At 52.7% G+C, this 16,300-nt stretch overlaps 1 protein-coding gene and 1 long non-coding RNA gene across 4 annotated transcripts; both read right to left on the bottom strand.

Annotated features, from left to right (window-relative positions):
* Positions 1-940: 940 nt before the first annotated feature.
* On the bottom strand, positions 941-2,148 carry LOC121135479. Its single transcript, XR_005872583.1, has 3 exons — positions 2,006-2,148; positions 1,359-1,453; positions 941-1,078 (listed from the first exon to the last, which is right to left on the bottom strand). It is a non-coding gene; the product is annotated as an uncharacterized LOC121135479 (long non-coding RNA).
* A 520-nt stretch (positions 2,149-2,668) lies between these two features.
* On the bottom strand, positions 2,669-12,737 carry LOC121135477 (zinc finger and SCAN domain-containing protein 22-like). Of its 3 annotated transcripts, XR_005872581.1 has the most exons (5): positions 12,596-12,737; positions 10,807-10,950; positions 7,576-8,056; positions 3,145-5,488; positions 2,669-2,906 (listed from the first exon to the last, which is right to left on the bottom strand). XR_005872581.1 is itself a non-coding variant. In XM_040734268.1 (4 exons), exons 3-4 carry the CDS (start codon positions 7,976-7,978, stop codon positions 4,437-4,439), a joined length of 1,455 nt encoding a protein of 484 aa, XP_040590202.1. In that variant the 5' UTR covers positions 7,979-8,056; positions 10,807-10,950; positions 12,596-12,737; the 3' UTR covers positions 2,669-4,436. The 3 variants fall into 3 exon arrangements, 2 of the variants coding, with proteins under 2 accessions (XP_040590202.1, XP_040590203.1); XM_040734268.1 differs by having other exon boundaries at positions 2,669-5,488; XM_040734269.1 differs by lacking the exon at positions 10,807-10,950 and having other exon boundaries at positions 2,669-5,488.
* Positions 12,738-16,300: the final 3,563 nt, after the last annotated feature.

The raw sequence follows: 16,300 nt of genomic DNA, 5'->3' as shown, positions 1-16,300 counted from the left end.
ATAATATGAACAAAGGAGTCAAGACCATGATGGGGAAACCCACAGAATCAGCTGACCCAACTAGTGAGAGATCATTGACTCTGCATTGTCATCTAGGGAACCAACATAGGATTGAACTAGGATCCCTGAATACAGGTGACAATGGTGTGACTTGGGCAGTATATGAGGACCCTGGCAGTGGATCCAAGATCTAACTATAATGCATGAATTGACTTTGTGGAGCCCATTCTCTATGGAGAGATACTTTTGCTCAGACTAGACATGGGGCAGGGGCACCTTGAGGCAGGATTTATTTATGCCCGGCGGTGGTGGTGCTTGCCTTTAATCCCAGCACTCAGGAGGCAGAGGCAGGCGGATCTCTGTGAATTTGAGACCAGCCTGGTCTACAAGAGTTAGTTCCAGGACATTCTCCAAAGCCACAGAGAAACCGTGTCACGAGCTTCCCCCCGCCCACCCCCCCCCCCCGCAAAAAACTTATTTATTATGAATACACTGTTTTGCCTGCACGTAACCTGCAGGCCAGAAGAGGGCAGCAGATCTCATTACAGATGGTTGTGAGCCACCATGTGGTTGCTGGAAATTGAACTCAGGACCTCTGGAAGAGCCTCCCAAGTGCTGGGATTAAAGGCATGAGCCACTGCCTGGCTGCTATATGAGATCTTGTCTCAAAATAACAAAATCAGGTGAAGGCAGAAATCCAATGGGTGGGCATTATGAGAATGGACAAAAAGGCAGTTGGCTCAACCAGGTCCTTTTATACAAGATCGGGAGAACAAATAGGGTTCACGCTACCTTGGGGGCTTTGGTTCTTCCTCACACTGCTGCACTTACATTTATCAAGAGAATTTTGGTACTCAGTCGGCTCTACTTCCAGAGACCCAGAGTTCAGCGAGGAGGGCGGCCTGCTCACTGGGATATTTTCGTACTTTCCAATAGTCTCTAATTTTTACCTGAGCCTGGCAGGGGATGGGTAGGCCGTTTCTGCGGTTACCGTCTCCTTGATAACGCAGGGTAGTGCTCCACGTATGGGGGTGCGGGGAAATCTGAACCTGAAGCCGGAACATACAGCCTCTTCTCCCTGAATCAGCATACAGGAGGGAGTCAATGGGACTACATTTCCCACCAGGCCTTGCGCTGCCCACCCCTAGTGCTCCTGTCCCAAGGCAGGAGGAGAGGAGGTCGTTCACTACCCTGTGCGGTCCCCTGCTGGCAGCTGCCAATGAGTATGCGCCACTCTGCCCAGTCCCGCGGTTCTAGCCTTCAAAACGGGAACCTTCCGGCCTTTAGAGGGGCCGCCATCCCCTCCCGAAGCGTGGGATTAGGATGGAGGCGCGAAACGGCACACTTCCGGTCCGCACCTTTTGCTCCCGGTCTTGTCCCGTAGGCGCTCAGGACATTCGGTTCTGTAGAGATCCGCTGGCTTCCTGGACCCTCCTGTGACTGGGAGGTGAAGCTCCCGGAGGGAGGTGCGGGGCCCGTCACCAGCTAAGTCCTTAAAGCTGAGCGCACTTCTTTCTGGTGGCCAAAGTCGCCCTCCCTCCCCCCCCCATCCCCCTGCTTCACGTCCCGCCGCCCGGCCTTTGCCCTGGCTGTTTCCCTTCCCTGTCGCCTTAAGACATTTCCTGCCTGCGTCAGACTCAACTGCAATGTCCCCATCTTAAAGAGCCTGGGGGAAGCCATTCTCTCCCTCCCTGCTAGTTCTACTGCAGCTGTCAGGTAGATGTCCTTCAAGTGATTTCCTCTCCAAATAGCCTTTGCTTCTTTCTGCACTCCCTGCACGGACAGGGTCTGATACTGCGGTTCCAAGTGCCCGCGGAGGGCCGCCAAGAGACACGCAGGTACAGAAGGGACTCGGCACCCGTGTTCTGGGGCGCCCTGCGTGTCTACTGTAGGGCAGACAACCTCGGCTTGAGCTTGGGAACGGTCAGCTGGGGTAAGGGGGGGGCCGCCTTGGACTAGGCACTTGTGGGTAAAGTGTCAGCCATCTGTGGGGCTCCGGCTTTACCCAGATGTCCGTGGGCTGGTTCTGGGAACGTGTTTCCCTGGGTGCTTGCCTCCCGCCAGCTCGAGCCCTGCGTGAGAACGGCAGTCAGCGAGCGCCCCCTAGTGTCACAATCCTAGCGTCTCTGCAGCCTCGGCCTCACTGGTGTTAGAGCTCCCGTGTTGGCCTACACTGTCTGGATTCGCAGCTCTCCCGGGCGGGCATCGTGGGTAACAGGCAACCTTTGGTATTGGGACTGCCTAACCCTCCGCAGCAGCCTGCGTTACAGCCCTCTCGTCCCTGGGTCTGAGAGCTTGGGTCTAAAGACTTGACAGCTCTGTGGTCTGGAGATCAGAGCCCAGCGGGTGGGTGCCTGCCTGTCGTGCCTGAACGGTCTTTCTTAGTAGCCCAGGCCGTCTTGTGAGGCGAAGGCCTGCGTGTGTCAACTTTGTATCCATGCATTGCTTCCACCTCAGGGCACAGCTACACACCACATACGCAGGGACCCACAACCCAGCATACCGGGGGACAGGTTCTCAGTCCTACCTAAACACCCTCCATCTAACCCGTCGGTGGAGCCCTCCCTGTGTACGGGCCTGCGGTGGTTTTTGCCTGGAGGACTCCCTCCACCAGCAACGCAAAGCAAACGCGGGCGGATGTGCGAGCCGCCCAACCTGTAGGCAGTGGTCATTTCAGCGCCTTTATTGAAACTCTCCAGTGCGCAGCTCTCTCTCCTGGTGGTCTGTGTTCTTGTATGTACGTGACAGTCGATCAGCGGAGGCCACCAGAGACCCGGGAGGCTCAGGAGAACAGAATCTATTAGGCTAATGGACCTAGATACAGGAGCTCCTGTAGACCCATGACTGAGGACTTTGTGAAGTCACCCATGTTAGGCAGGAGGCACGGGGGCCAGGGGATCGTCTTTCTGAGGGAAAGGAAGGTAGGCAGAGTCAACGGGTTATGCTTTTAGGATTGGCGGAGTGCTGGCACCCCCTACGTCTGTGGCACCCCGGGCTTGCGGACCCAAGGGAAGGAAGGGTCAGCGTAGCCATGCTTTGGTTTGACTGCATGAGAGCAGCCAGGGCTATGTCTTCACGAAGACAACATGGGTGGAGGGAGGGACTGGTGGCTCATCCTGGAGACACTGGAGAGGGTCTGTGCACCTTGGGTCGTCTCTGTGAGAAGTGCCGGGACCGTGGCGTGGTGAGAGGCTTCAGACAGTTAACGACTGGGGCGCCACAGCGGCAGGGGAGTGCCAGGCAAGATGAGGTCAGGTCCACACGGCCGGCCGGGGAAGCTCTCAAGGACATGGGGCAGCGTGGAGGAGACAGGGCATCAGGGTCCCAGGGAAAGGACGGGCGGGCGGCACGTGGGAGGGAGGCGACGGGAGCGGAAGACGCGAGAGGAGGCCAGGTCTGGAGCAAACAGAGGCAAGGCAAGGCGTGTGGTTTGCAGACCGGTGCTCAGAAACCACTCTGATGCCACAGAGACAAACGTTCACACACGCACTTGAGGAGAACTAGAGCAACTGCTTGGGCCAAAGCGACATGTGCCCTGGCATGCCTGTACCTCACGCAACAGGAGTCTGCTGACAAGGTGACCCACTGGCCAGCTTCCGGCCACGCGCGGAATGACACGCTGCGCCTCGGGTAGCAAGAAGAGCTGCAGCAGGAAGAAAGTTGGGGGGTGGGGACGGAATGAAGGCAGGAGGGGTGAGAAAGGAGGGCCCTGACAGAAATCCAGTGGGAGGCGGTGGGAGCTCACAGAAGGTCATGGGGCGGGCGGGGCTGGGTTAGAGAGGAGCCTAGGTGAATCCGCGGGGCGGAGCCTGAGGTGTGGAGGGAAGGTGTGGGAGGAGAAGGCGATACTGTGGAGGAAAACGGGGCAAACATGAGCAGGATGGCATGGAGAGGGCTTCAGGAGACGTGGCCTCCCACGTCTGTCCCGGAGTCAGGCGTGCATTAAGCAGGGAGGAAGGCACAGACAGAGTGGGCCTGGCAGGCACCCTTTCCGAGCTCAACAGTACCGGAACGGGCGAGAACCGGAGCCACGTGAGAGCATGAAGCTTGGGTCTTCCCACTTAGGGGATCTTGGGTCACCTGAGCCCAGATAAGATACCCAGCTTTACTTTCTCTGGTTCCAAGAACCAATACAGATCCTTAGCTCAGGTGGCTTTTCTCTGGGACCAGCCTGAGTGAGATAGAGAGGGCAGTAGGAAGCTCCTAGAAGCTTCCCCAATTGGTCGGAATCTCTGTGGTCATTAGGGGACTTCACCTGGGATCTCACATGTAGAGGTGTTCCCAGATGGCCCCAGTCTGCCCTTAGACACGGGTGCCACAGTTATCAGCCAGCGGGGTTCCTGGTTCCTGTGGGATTCTGGGTTTCTCAGATGCCCAGCGTCTGAGGGAGGCCGGCTGTGGCACTTGCGGTCACTGAAGCACAGTGATGTGGATCTTTAGGTGAACCATGAGAGCTGAGCTGCGGCTGAAGGCCTTCCCGCAGTCGCTGCACTTGTAAGGCTTCTCCCCGTGTGAGTCCGCTGGTGCTCGATGAGGGAGGAGCTCTGCGCGAAGGCCTTCGGGCAATCCTTGCACTGATAGGGCTTCTCTCCAGAGTGGATCCTCAGGTGGCGGACCAGGGCGGAGCAGTCGCTGAAGGCTCTCCCGCACGCCTCACACCTGTAGGGCTTCTCCCCAGTGTGCGTGCGCTGGTGCTGCGTCAGGTGGGTGCTCTGGCTGAAGGCCTTGCCGCACAGGTCGCACTCGTAAGGCCGCTCCCCCGTGTGGACCCGCTGGTGCTGGGTCAGGTGGGTGCTGCGACTGAAGGCTCGCCCGCACGCCTCGCACTTGTAGGGCTTCTCCCCAGTGTGGATCCTCTGGTGCTGCGTCAGGTGCGTGACCCGCCTGAAGGCTTTCCCACACTCTTTACACGCATGGGGCTTTGCTCCTGTGTGGACAACCTGGTGTTGGGCCAGGTGGGTGCTCCGGCTGAAGGCCTTCCCACATTCAATACAGGCATAGGGCATCTTCTGAGAGTGGCCCGTCTGGTGGGCTTCCAGGGCTGAAGTATTCTGGAATGTTCTCATACATTCACCGTACTTGGAGGGCTTCTTTCCCGAGTATATATCTGGAGGCACTGTCCCATAATCATACAACGGGCCAAATTTCTCCGCCGAAGAGGCCTTGTCTTGGGAAGGGAGGTTGGACCACGTGTTGGAACTGTTCCCTGAGGCATCAGACTCATGTCCAGGCTGGTCCTTGAGGGCATCTGTGTGAGGCTCCAGGTCTTTTCTGAAATTCATCCCTTGGGCCGCGGACTTCATCCAGAGTGCTCCTAGGAGCTCTGACTGGCTCTCAGAGCGGCTCTCGGGTTTACAAGTGTGGGCAGCGGTGGATTTGGGGGAAACACCTCCTGTGCGTGGTTCAGTGGCCATGTCTGGTGGTTGTAACTCATCTGTACCGCTCTCTTTGCCACCTGCCTCTTCACGCTCCACTCCTGGCTCCCAGCCTGGAATCATTCGAATCAGACTGTTACTCCCCCACCACAGATCCCCACACAAGCCTCTCCATCTGCTTGAGGCTGCTCACCCACTCTGAAAGGGGAGATGTGGACCAGTCTCGTCATATGTCCCCACCTCCAAAGGAACGTTTCCCCTTTGGTGGCTTGGGTAAGAAAAAGGATTCAGGGCTGTCCTCTTATCCTACCCTAAATAGCATCATGGTTCTGATTTTTCCTCACCCAATCAAGCCATCCGTCTTGCCAAGGCCCCTGATTTGACTAAGATGCCGAAAGGAAAGCTTTCATGCGGACAAGATCTGAACATCAGAGAGTGGAGCGAGCTGGGCCTCGTCAGGTGCATCTCCTCCCGGCAATCTTGGGCAGCGCCGAGCTCTGAGAGGCCGGGCTCTGCCTTTTAAAGTCAGCAGCTGTCTTTGGGAATGGTGGCTCAATGAGAACCAATCCAGATGCCTGTGACTGTCATTTGTCACAGCAGAACTCTAGGGAGACATCTGCTGCTATGGATGTGGGCGATTTGCTCCGGAAACTCCCAGGTCTGTCTGAGTAAACGGGAGGAGAGGCACACCTGCCCTGACCAGCCCGTCGTGGGTGCAAAGGGCATCTGAGGATACTTCATCTGGCAGCATTTACGGATGAGTCCCAGGGGTGCGTCAGAGAAGGATGCAAAGGCTGCTGCTGTTCTAGTCCACACTCGGGCTGGGTAGACTCAGAAGCAGCGCTCTGACCCCAGACTTTGAACTGCCAAGTTGTCAATCCCCAAGCTCTAACACTCCATCATCTGGACCTCAGTTTGTGATACTGCTTGCTTGCCAGGGCTTCTGGCTTACCGTGTGACACTCCCATGGTCTCATTTCATTTCCAGAAGGAGGCACTACGCGGTCCCACTGTACATGAGGAGACTAAGGCCCAGCAGAGGAGGTATAAGATCACAGGGTTATGTGTGCTCAAGCACACTTTTAGTCCCAGCACTTGCGAGTCAGAGTAGGAGTTCAAGCCCAGCTGGTCTATACAGCTTGTTCCTAGCCACAGTACTACATAGTAATTCCAAGCCAAGAGCTACACGGTGAGACCCTGCCTCAATAAATGGAGAAGTCAATATAATAGGAGTAGTAGAGATCCTGAGGGACGTGACCTTGACCAGTGAGCTTGCAGCCAGACTGGGACTTGCTCTGGAAGCTCCTGGACTAGACTGCACATCCTACCAGACTTCTCTGAGCGGAGACTATATCTGTGAGTCTCCTTGAATGACAAGTACCCATTCCGGTTCAGGGCCACTCAACCACCCTCCAGATCTTGTAGTCTGGCACAGGGAAGGCCACCAGAGGACATTCAGGGACACTTATCCCCCCTCCCCCAAGGCATCCAGTCATTTCATCAGTAACCCACACTTCCTTTGGGGAAGTGCCCCAGGCTCAACTCACTATTAGTTCCTGGGATTTGACTGTCCAAAGGCAAACACAAGGTCTGACTGGCTCAGCACAGGAGACCCAGCTTGCTGTTTTTTTCCCTGTCCACTTGGGTAATAAACAAGCCAGGGGCTGCTGGGCTACCTTTGTTCTCCCTGGGGAGATGCTAGTAAGCCAGGGGTGCAGCCCAGCTGCCCGAGTGCCTACCTACATGCACGAAAGCCCTGGGTTTGAGCCCTAGTACCACCTAAAGCTGGATGTGGTGGCCCACGCCTGTAATGCCAGCACCTGGGGGGGGGTGGAGGCAGGAGCGTCAGGAGCTCAAGGTCACCCTCAGCTGTGTGGTAAATTTGAGGTTAGCTTTGGTACAAGAGACCCTGCCTTAAATAAAAAGAAAGCTAATGTAGAAAGACCCAGAGGCAATGCAGATAGAGAATCTGGGAGTGGGCGAGAGCACGTAGGCTGAGTGGCGTGTCCCCTGAGTGTGTCTTCTGGACACTGCTGTGTCTAAGCCCTTGCCCTTAATGGCTGGACGTGGTCGTGTGTAACCACGGCTAAGGTACAAACGTGAGGACGAGCAATCCCTACCTACAGCTTGACCTCTGACGTTCCAGCCAGGCTGTGCCACAGCTCTCGGTGACCGACTACCTGCCTGCTGTCCCTCCTCACCTCTCTTGTCCAGCAGTTGAGTCAGATCCTCCACCAGAACGGCAGCCTCCTTTCCACTCCTTGGGCACTGAGCCCCCACCCAGGCCTGGATCTCGGGGGGCAGGGCACCCAGGAACTGCTCCAGCACCAGCAACTCCAGCATCTGTTCTTTGGAGGACGACTCCGGCCTCAGCCACTGGCAACATAGCTCTCGAAGCTGTGCGAGCGCCTGATGGGGGCTGGAGGCCTCCTCATAGCGGAAGTGCCGGAAGCGCAGGCGCGCAGCCTCAGGATGGGCTGTGGGGCTAGGGCTCGATCCTTGGCTCAGGGAGAGGCCCGCTTCTTCCTCCTCTTTTACCTTCACCTGAAGGAAGCCGCCCTGTTCCCAGAGTACGGGGCTCAGAGGGCACTTGGGGATGGCCATTGGGCAGATGAACTCAGTGAGACACGGGATGGCTGGGGCCTCCGGATTGGGTCTGCGGGAAGGTCAGAGCTTCACCATCTGAAAAGAGGGAGGGGAGGTGCAGGTTTGAGGTAGCCAGGCTGGCCTCCAAGTCACCATTCCCCTGCCTCAGCTTCCTCGGCGCACGCACTGCACGGCTGACTAACCTGCTTCTTTTTCAACCTGAGATAGATCATCGGGTGAAGGCGCTCGCCACCATGCCACTCCTCACACAGAAGATGAGTGTAATGACCGTGGCAGAGCCTGCTCAGAGCTGAGGATGACGCTCAGTGCATTCAGAATACACAACAGGGGCTGGAGAGACGGCTCAGCGGTTAAGAGCACTGGCTGCTCTTCCAGAGGACCTGAGTTCAATTCCCAGCACCCACATGGTGGCTCACAACCATCCGTAATGAGATCTGGTGCCCTCTGCTGGCCTGCAGGCATACATGCAGATAGAGCATATATACCAAACCAATCAACCAACCAACCAACCAACCAAACAAACAAGACAAAATACACAACAGGGAGGAACCCACTAAGCTCCAGCAGAGAGTTTCAAACCCATGGCCACAGATGGTCCTGGTTAAATTCGGTACATCTCAAAAACAAGACAGTCATGAATGCGGGAAGATCTGGAAGAAGGGGATGGCGGGTGGGAGGGAGATGGGGGTTACGGGAGGGAGAACGCATGTCACACATGTATGAAACGATCAAATAACAAATTCGATAAAGTTAAAAAGGGGGCAGGCAAGGGGCAGGCTCCACAGGTAACGGTGCAGGAACCTATTAGTGGAAGGAGGAACTGACTCTTGCATGTTGCCATCTGGCTTCTGAAGAGGGAGGTCAGTGCAATATGAAATATATCTATATCCCACCTGTGCTAATCTCCCTAGCCCCGCCCCTTTGGGTTTCTGCTCCCCTCTGTACTGGCGCTGTGGACCTGCACAGCCATGCTAGGCTTGTTATGAGCGCTGGGGATCCGAACTCAAGTCATGCTTACTCAGCAAGCACTGTACCCGACCGAGCCCCATCCTTAGCCCTGTTGAAGTTACTGTATTCTTCCTTTTTCCGTTTTGATGTGCATGAGCGTTGTGCCTACGTGCATGTCTGTGCACCAGATGCAAGCCTGGTGGGGACCAGAAGAGGGTGTCAGTGGCCTGAGACCGGACTTACAGACGCTTGTGAGCCACTCTGTGGGTGCTAGGAATGGAACCCAAATCCTCTGGAAGCGTGTCCAGTGCCGTTTACTGCTGAGCCATCTCAGTACGCATGCACATACATTAATAAATGTAAAAGTCTGAGGTCATCTGGGCGGTAGTGGAGCATGCCTTTAATCCCAGCAGCTGGGAGGCAGAGACAGTAGATATTGATCTACAGAGCAGGTTCTAGGAGAGCCAGGGCCACACAGAGAAATCCCATCTTGAAAAAAAAAGTTTAAAGCTACACATTTCCCTCTAAAAGGCTCTTGTGTATCACAATTTTCATAAGTTCTATCTATATTTTTATTTAACTATTTGAGGCAGGATCTCTCCTTTCTATTTTATTCATTATGTATACATTGTTCCATCTGCAGGCCAGAAGAGGGCACCGCATCTCATTACAGATGGTTGTGAACCACCATGTGGGTCCAGGGAATTGAACTCAGGACCTCTGGAAGAGCAGCCAGTGCTCTCAACCACTGAGCCACCTCTCCAACCTGAGGCAGAGCAAGTTCAAGGACTGGCTCCATATCTACCAAGAAACCCTGTCTTGAAAAAAACAAAAAATAAAAAATAAAAAAACAAACTCCTTAAAGCCAACAAAAAACCTACTGAATTGTATACTTTGAAACAGTTATCCTGGGTGTGGTGGCACATACCTTTCATCTCAGGACACTGGTGGCAGAGGCAGGCAGATCTCTGAGTTCTAGGCCATCCAATACTACCTAGTGATATTTTGCATCAAAAAATAAACAAACAGAAAAAGTTGATTTTTTTCAAGATCTATTTATTATGTACACAGTGTTCTGCCTACACATACACCTACTGGCCAGCAGAGGGCACCAACTTTCATTACAGATGGTTGTGAGCCACCATGTGGTTGCTGGGCATTGAACTCAGGACCTCTGGAAGAGCAGAGCCATCTCTCCAGCCCCTTAGAAAAAGTTTTAGCCAGGCATGTGACACACACCTATAATGTCACCACTCAGAAGGCCAAGGCAGGAAGATTGAGAGCTCAAGACTGTGCTGGGCTACAGAGCAAGTCTCTTTCCTAGAAGTAAGTAAGTAATTGATGGGTTTTATGATCATGGGGATCTTGGGCGAATACCTTGTTGTCTTTTTTTTTTGTTTGTTTTGGAGGCTGTCCTGGAACTTGCTCTGTAGAGCAGGTTGGCCTCGAACTCACAGAGATCTGCCTACCTCTGCCTCCCGAGTGTTGGGATTAAAGGTGTGCGCCACCAATGCCCGGCTACCTTGTTAGGCATTCTCTCCCTTCTGTATGTCAGGCCTCTCTACAAAAGGTCACTGCAGAGGTTCTGCCCTCTACCCTGCTTTATTTCTTCTCACTCGTCACTGCTTGGTGGACAGCACAATTGTATGATTGCTGGTTTTTCCAACCACCAGCCATCACTGCACTGCCATCGCCTTAAAAGTCAGGCGCTTTTCAAAAGTCCATGCATGGTGGTCCATGCCTGTAAATCCAGCACTTGGGAGGATGAAGCAGGAGACTGCAACTCTGAAGGCTGTCTGAGCTACCTAGCAAGACATCGCTTGTCCCACAAAAAAGAGAGGGGGCAAAGAGATGACTCAGCAGGTAAAGGTACTCACCGTGCAAGCCTGCTGTCCTGAGTTCAATCCCCAGATCCTGCAGAGAGCTGGACGCAGTAGAACACATCTGTGATCCCAGCACTTCTACGGTAGCATGGGACGCAGAGACCAGAGCATCACTGGGAAGCTTGTGGGCTAGCTGGTCTGGGGTACGCAGTGCGGCAGAGACGAGGAGAGAGACAGAGAGGGCCAGCCAACTTTCAGACGCTGTGCTCTGACCTCCGGGAACAGGTCCATCCCAAAGCACGCACACGCCCACACTCACACATGCACATATACACACAAAATAATTAAAACCAAATAAGGTAGGCATGGTGGCACAGTTTTTAATCCTAGCACTTAGGAGGGAGAGGCAGGCGGATCTCTGAGTTTGAGGCCAATCTGATTTATGTAGTGAATTTTAGGCCAGCCAGGGTTCATAGTGAGAGCCAGCTTCAAAACAAGCAGACATAAGACAGACAGACAACAATTACCAAATGAGGTGGCTTGAAGAACACCCCCCCTACGCTAAAATATTTGAATGCCTGGTCCCTACTTAGTAGAACTATTTGGGAAGGATTAGAAGATGAGGTTTTGTTGGAGGAGGTGTGTCAGTCGGGGTGGGCTTTGAGGTTTCAAAAGCTCACACACTTCCCTGTTGTCTCTGCCTCTTATTTTTTTATTTTATTTTTTCAAGACAGGGTTTCTCTTTGTAACTCTGTAGACCAGGCTGGTCTGGAACTCACAGAGATCCGCCTGCCTCTGCCTCCCGAGTACTGGGATTAAAGGCGTGCGCCACCACTGTCCGACTTGTCTCTGCCTCTCTTACACACGCATACATGTCAGTCTTGCTTAACACATTTTCATCGAGTTTCTTCTAGGTATCCGGCTCAGCTAGGGATGCCTCGATGAGGAAGACATAGGGCCTGTGCTAGGCACTTTTACTAGAAGGAGGCAGGCAGACTGATAAAGTGACAAGTAGGTGTGGTTATGTGGAGCAGTAATAGGAGAAAATAAGAGAAAATAAGGTCAGTCACTGGAAACCGATTACACGCTGGGCCACACCGGCCTTTTGTTTCTGTTACCACATTATACTCTATGAGTCAGAGTTACTGTTTCCATTTTAGGAGTTGGGGAAACTGAGTCAGCTCCTAGGGTCATTTTGTCAGTGAGTGGAGAGCTGGGCTTGGACCTCAGGACCCGATGTCCTTCTGACTTTCCTTTTTTGGGGTAATGCCTTTCAACCTTTCCAAACTGCAGAACAGTACATAGATGCTGCTTGGAGCTGATGACAACTCACTTCATGAATTACTAGTGGGTGATACTCAGTTAAAATGCCTTTCACAGAGATTATATTACCAGTTGGTGGGACAACCTAAATGACCTAAATTCAGTCCCTTAAGACCTACTTGGTGACAGGAGAGAACTGACTCCTATAAGTTGTCCCCTGACCTCTACACATAGCTTCTGTATATGTGCACACATGCACACACACGCACACACAAATAATATGTTGTAGGATCCTTAAAGTGGGCCATGCCTTTTGGCTCAATATTACATTTCAAGTCTAGCTCTCCTTATGTAATACAACTGACAGTCCTCCTGCCTTCTGACTCAGTGTTAATTCACTTCTGACTCAGTGTTAATTCACTTCAGAACCAATCACCGTTTCTACATGGAGAAGCTACTGACAGACTGTCACTCACTCGACGTGAGACACCAGGCCAAGATGCATCAGACACAGCACAACCTGTCGGGCATACACAACCGGTCGGTCAGTCCGTCCCACAGTCTGTCTGTCCTTACTCACAGGCCCTCAGCTTCGGCGTGGGCGTTGGCAGCTCTCAGCCCTCGTTGCCAGGTCTCCGGCTCTCACCGGGTCTCCATAACTCCCAGCAGACAATTCCGGAGGCGCCCTGATGACGAACGCACAGGCGCCTTCGTGCCTAGGGACTACAACTCCCAACATGCCCAGCGCAGGCGCACGGCCACGGGGGGGTTGGTGCGTCACGTGGACTACAAGCCCCAGAAAGCACAGCGCCAAGTCGGGGGTGCGTCACGTGGACTACAAGCCCCAGAAAGCACAGCGCCAGGTCCCTGCCCCTTCCCCCCCGCAGGGAACTCTAAGCCTGCGCGCGTGTTGGGGGATCGGGGTTCCGACCCCAGGATGGTGTTTGCTGGGACAGAGGTGGCTGTGGGCAGAGGTGGTGGGATGCGCCGGAAGTGGTGGCTTGCACAGTGCGGGTGGATGAGGGTCATCCCCAGATGACGCACAACCGTATAACAGCAGTTCCGGGAGTTCTGGTGCCCTCTTTTGGCTTCAGGCACGCAAGGGCTGCACAGACACAAGCAGGCAAAGCATCCATATACATCACTTTAAGAAAAATCACTTTATTTGGTGCGTGCGTGCGTGCTTGCGTGTGCCATGATGCAGGTGAACAGGCTAGGAGACAGCTTCTGGAAGTCAATTCTCTCCTTTTACCATGCGGGTCCTGGGGATCCAACTCAGTCTTGTCAACACTAGCTTGCTTTTATTTTTTTCTTTTTCTTTTCTTTTCTTTCTTCCTTTCTTTTTTCTTTTCTTTTCTTTCTTTTTTTTTGTGCTGGGCAATCCATAGATTTACTCACATTAAGCACAACCTCAAGCCCTAAGCCATAACCCTCCTCAGCCTTTGTCATTTTTATCTGAATATAGCGAATCTTAGCCAGCTAATACTAGCCACCCGAGAGAGACAGCTCGGGGCTAGGGTGTGTCAGCACCACGGACAGCTCCTAGCTCTAGGCAAGGTGCCTGTCTCAGAGGCGTTTACTGCTGTGATTTGTGAAAGTGCTCATGAGTTTGCCCATCTTTGAGCTCTATACAAAGTAAACAGTGCGCCGTGTGACAATCCGTGTAACGGCCTCGGCTCCATGCTACCAAATTCCATAAATTTCAGCAGTCGTAGGTTGCCTGTATGGGGGGCTGTGCGGGCAACAGCAAGATACAAGGAACGCAGTGAGATCTCTGAGGAGAAAATCGGTAGGTAGTACAGCAGTCCAAAATTCAGTTCCTCACGGAAACTCAGGAGGCAAAGAATCCTTTTGATACTTCCAATGGAGGCAAAGGTATTGAGATATCCCATCAAAGTAACTTTGACCTCTGCTGAGGTCCTCACTACTCAGCTTAGGATCTGTTTCCTATCTGGGAAAGGGAGTAATAGCATGGAAGACTGCTTGATCAGGCATTTAACAAATGTTGTGGGCTGGGTTCCACACCATAAAACCCAGTCTGAGATGAACGAGAACAAGTCTTTTTTTTTCTTTTTTTCTTTTTTTTTTTTTTTTTTGGTTTTTCGAGACAGGGTTTCTCTATTATATTGTTTTGGAGACTGTCCTGGAACTAGCTCTGTAGACCAGGCTGGCCTCGAACTCACAGAGATCCGCCTGTCTCTGCCTCCCAAGTGCTGGGATTAAACGCGTGCCACCAACGCCCGGCCCAGTCTTTTCTTTTTATGTATCTAACGTGTATCATGCAGGTGGGTGCACCGAAGGGACCTGTGTACTGCGGGGTGCGCCCCCCTGGATCCTTGTTTGGGCATAGACCTCACCTAAACACCATGTTCCAGGCACAAACCAAATGTAAAGAGATCTATTGTGTGTTTTCCAAGTTTTGCAATAATGAATTTGTGTCAGTTTTATAAAGAGATAAAACCAAGAAGTTCCCCTATTTTACAGTAATTTCTCCCTGAGGAATCCCTCTCCAAATATCTGTAAGGAAATCAATGAGGCTAGAATTGCTGGATGTGAGCTGAAAAATGAAAATTGTTGATCGTTCCCATTTCACTAAGTCGTCATCAGCCGCACAACATCCACCACGAGAAGTGTTAAAAACAGGACTGTTCTGGGGTCAAGGTGATGGGTACAACACCTGGTTTCCAGAGTGCTGACATCATGGTGTTCCCAACCCCTTTTTAGTTTGCTTTGCCTAGACTGCATCACGCACATTTGATGGAGCAGTAAGGGGCTACAGGTAAAGGCACGTTTCTTGTTCTCAGAGTCTGGTTCACTCCCTGGGTAGGCCATTTCACGCAATGTCCTGCCTGTCACCTGCTCTGCACTGTCAGCGGTAGCTGGGATAAAGTGAACAGACCTGAGATGATTATATGATAAATGTACCAGGACCTTTATGAAGGAGGGATGAGGAGGGGTCAAAGGCATGATTTCTGACTTTGATGATGGGGTGGCAGACAGTGACAGTCGTGAAAGGGATGGGGGAGCAGACCTTTGGATAGAAAAGGGCAGTTTTCTTTAGGGAAATCTGGATGTGGGAGTTTATGCTATACCTGGAGGAGCTGACAGCCATGTCCAGGTCTGAAGCTCGACTCCGAGCTGAGACTCAGAAATAGGGTGAACAATGCAAAGCCAGGGGTATGGATGCCGTTTGGAGAAAGTGTAGGCATTACATGGCCTCCTAGACCATGCCACTAGGGACACCAACACTTGGAGGAAACCAGAAGGTCCTGGATGGGGTTATGCATCCGAGAACCAAGGAGGCAGTGTGCTGGAGAGGCCATGTTGAGGGATGCAGCACCCAGTTGTGGACACAAGTTTTGTTTTTGTTTTTGTTTTGTAGACAGGGTTTCTCTGTGTAACAGCCCTAGCTGTTCTGGAACTCTTTATACCAGGCTGGCCTCGAACTTGGGAGATCCACCTGCCTCTGCCTCCTGAGTGGTGGGATTAAAGGCGTGCGCCACCACTGCCCGGGCAGAACAGGCTTCATGAAGCAGCAGGGGAGAGGCTGGAGGTGGAGGCTGGCACTGAGGAAATGGGGAACACAGGTGATTCTTTCGAGGGACTGGAAGAGATAGGGGCAGAGATGGCTGTCTGCCAGTTTATCAGCTACTTCCCAGTCATTCCTTACGGGTATCCATCATAGGCTAGGAATGCTCAACACCACCTTCCCAAACCTCGTCATTACGACGGATGGCCCTGTGACTCATTCTTGGCCAACAAATCAACAGTATGTGACAAAGGCTTCTGGGAAGGCCTTTCTTTGAAACATCATGGGAGATGTGTGTATTGGCCTGGCCTGCTTCCCTACAGACAGTGCTGATTACGGATGTAATGGCTGGGGCTTCAGCAGTGGGCTTAGGACCAAGGAAAAGGCAGACAGAATCACAGCCTCACCCTAAGTGAGCCACTTAAATCTTGTCTCAGCTGCTGTTAACTGGGGGCTCATATGAAAGTCTTACTTTGGGGCTGGAGAGATGGCTCAGAGGTTAAGAGTACTGGCTGCTCTTCCAGAGGTCCTGAGTTCAATTCCCAGCAACCACATGGTGGCTCACAGCCATCTACAATTCAATCTGGTGCCCTCTTCTGGCATGTAGACAGAACAGTGTATATGTAATAAGTAAATAAACCTTAAAAAAAGAAAGTCTTACTTCATTACTCTGCACATGGAACATACCTAGTTAACATTGTTCTTGTTATTAGCAATATGTTCTGTGCCTACTTTCTCTCATTTGGAATATGGTAC

The sequence above is a fragment of the Mesocricetus auratus genome, unplaced genomic scaffold, assembly GCF_017639785.1.
Source record: "Mesocricetus auratus isolate SY011 unplaced genomic scaffold, BCM_Maur_2.0 Super-Scaffold_100038, whole genome shotgun sequence".
Taxonomy (NCBI): Eukaryota; Metazoa; Chordata; class Mammalia; order Rodentia; family Cricetidae; genus Mesocricetus; species Mesocricetus auratus.
The sequence above is the reverse complement of the archived record's forward strand: the minus strand, read 5'-3'. Positions and strand labels throughout refer to the sequence as shown.

Excerpts from the sequence above, each read along its gene's own strand:
- LOC121135477 (XM_040734268.1), bottom strand. The coding sequence starts at position 7,978 with ATGGCCATCCCCAAGTGCCCTCTGAGCCCCGTACTCTGGGAACAGGGC. Across the intron at positions 5,489-7,575 it reads TCAACTGCTGGACAAGAGAG|GCTGGGAGCCAGGAGTGGAG; the intron begins GTGAGGAGGGAC and ends GAATGATTCCAG.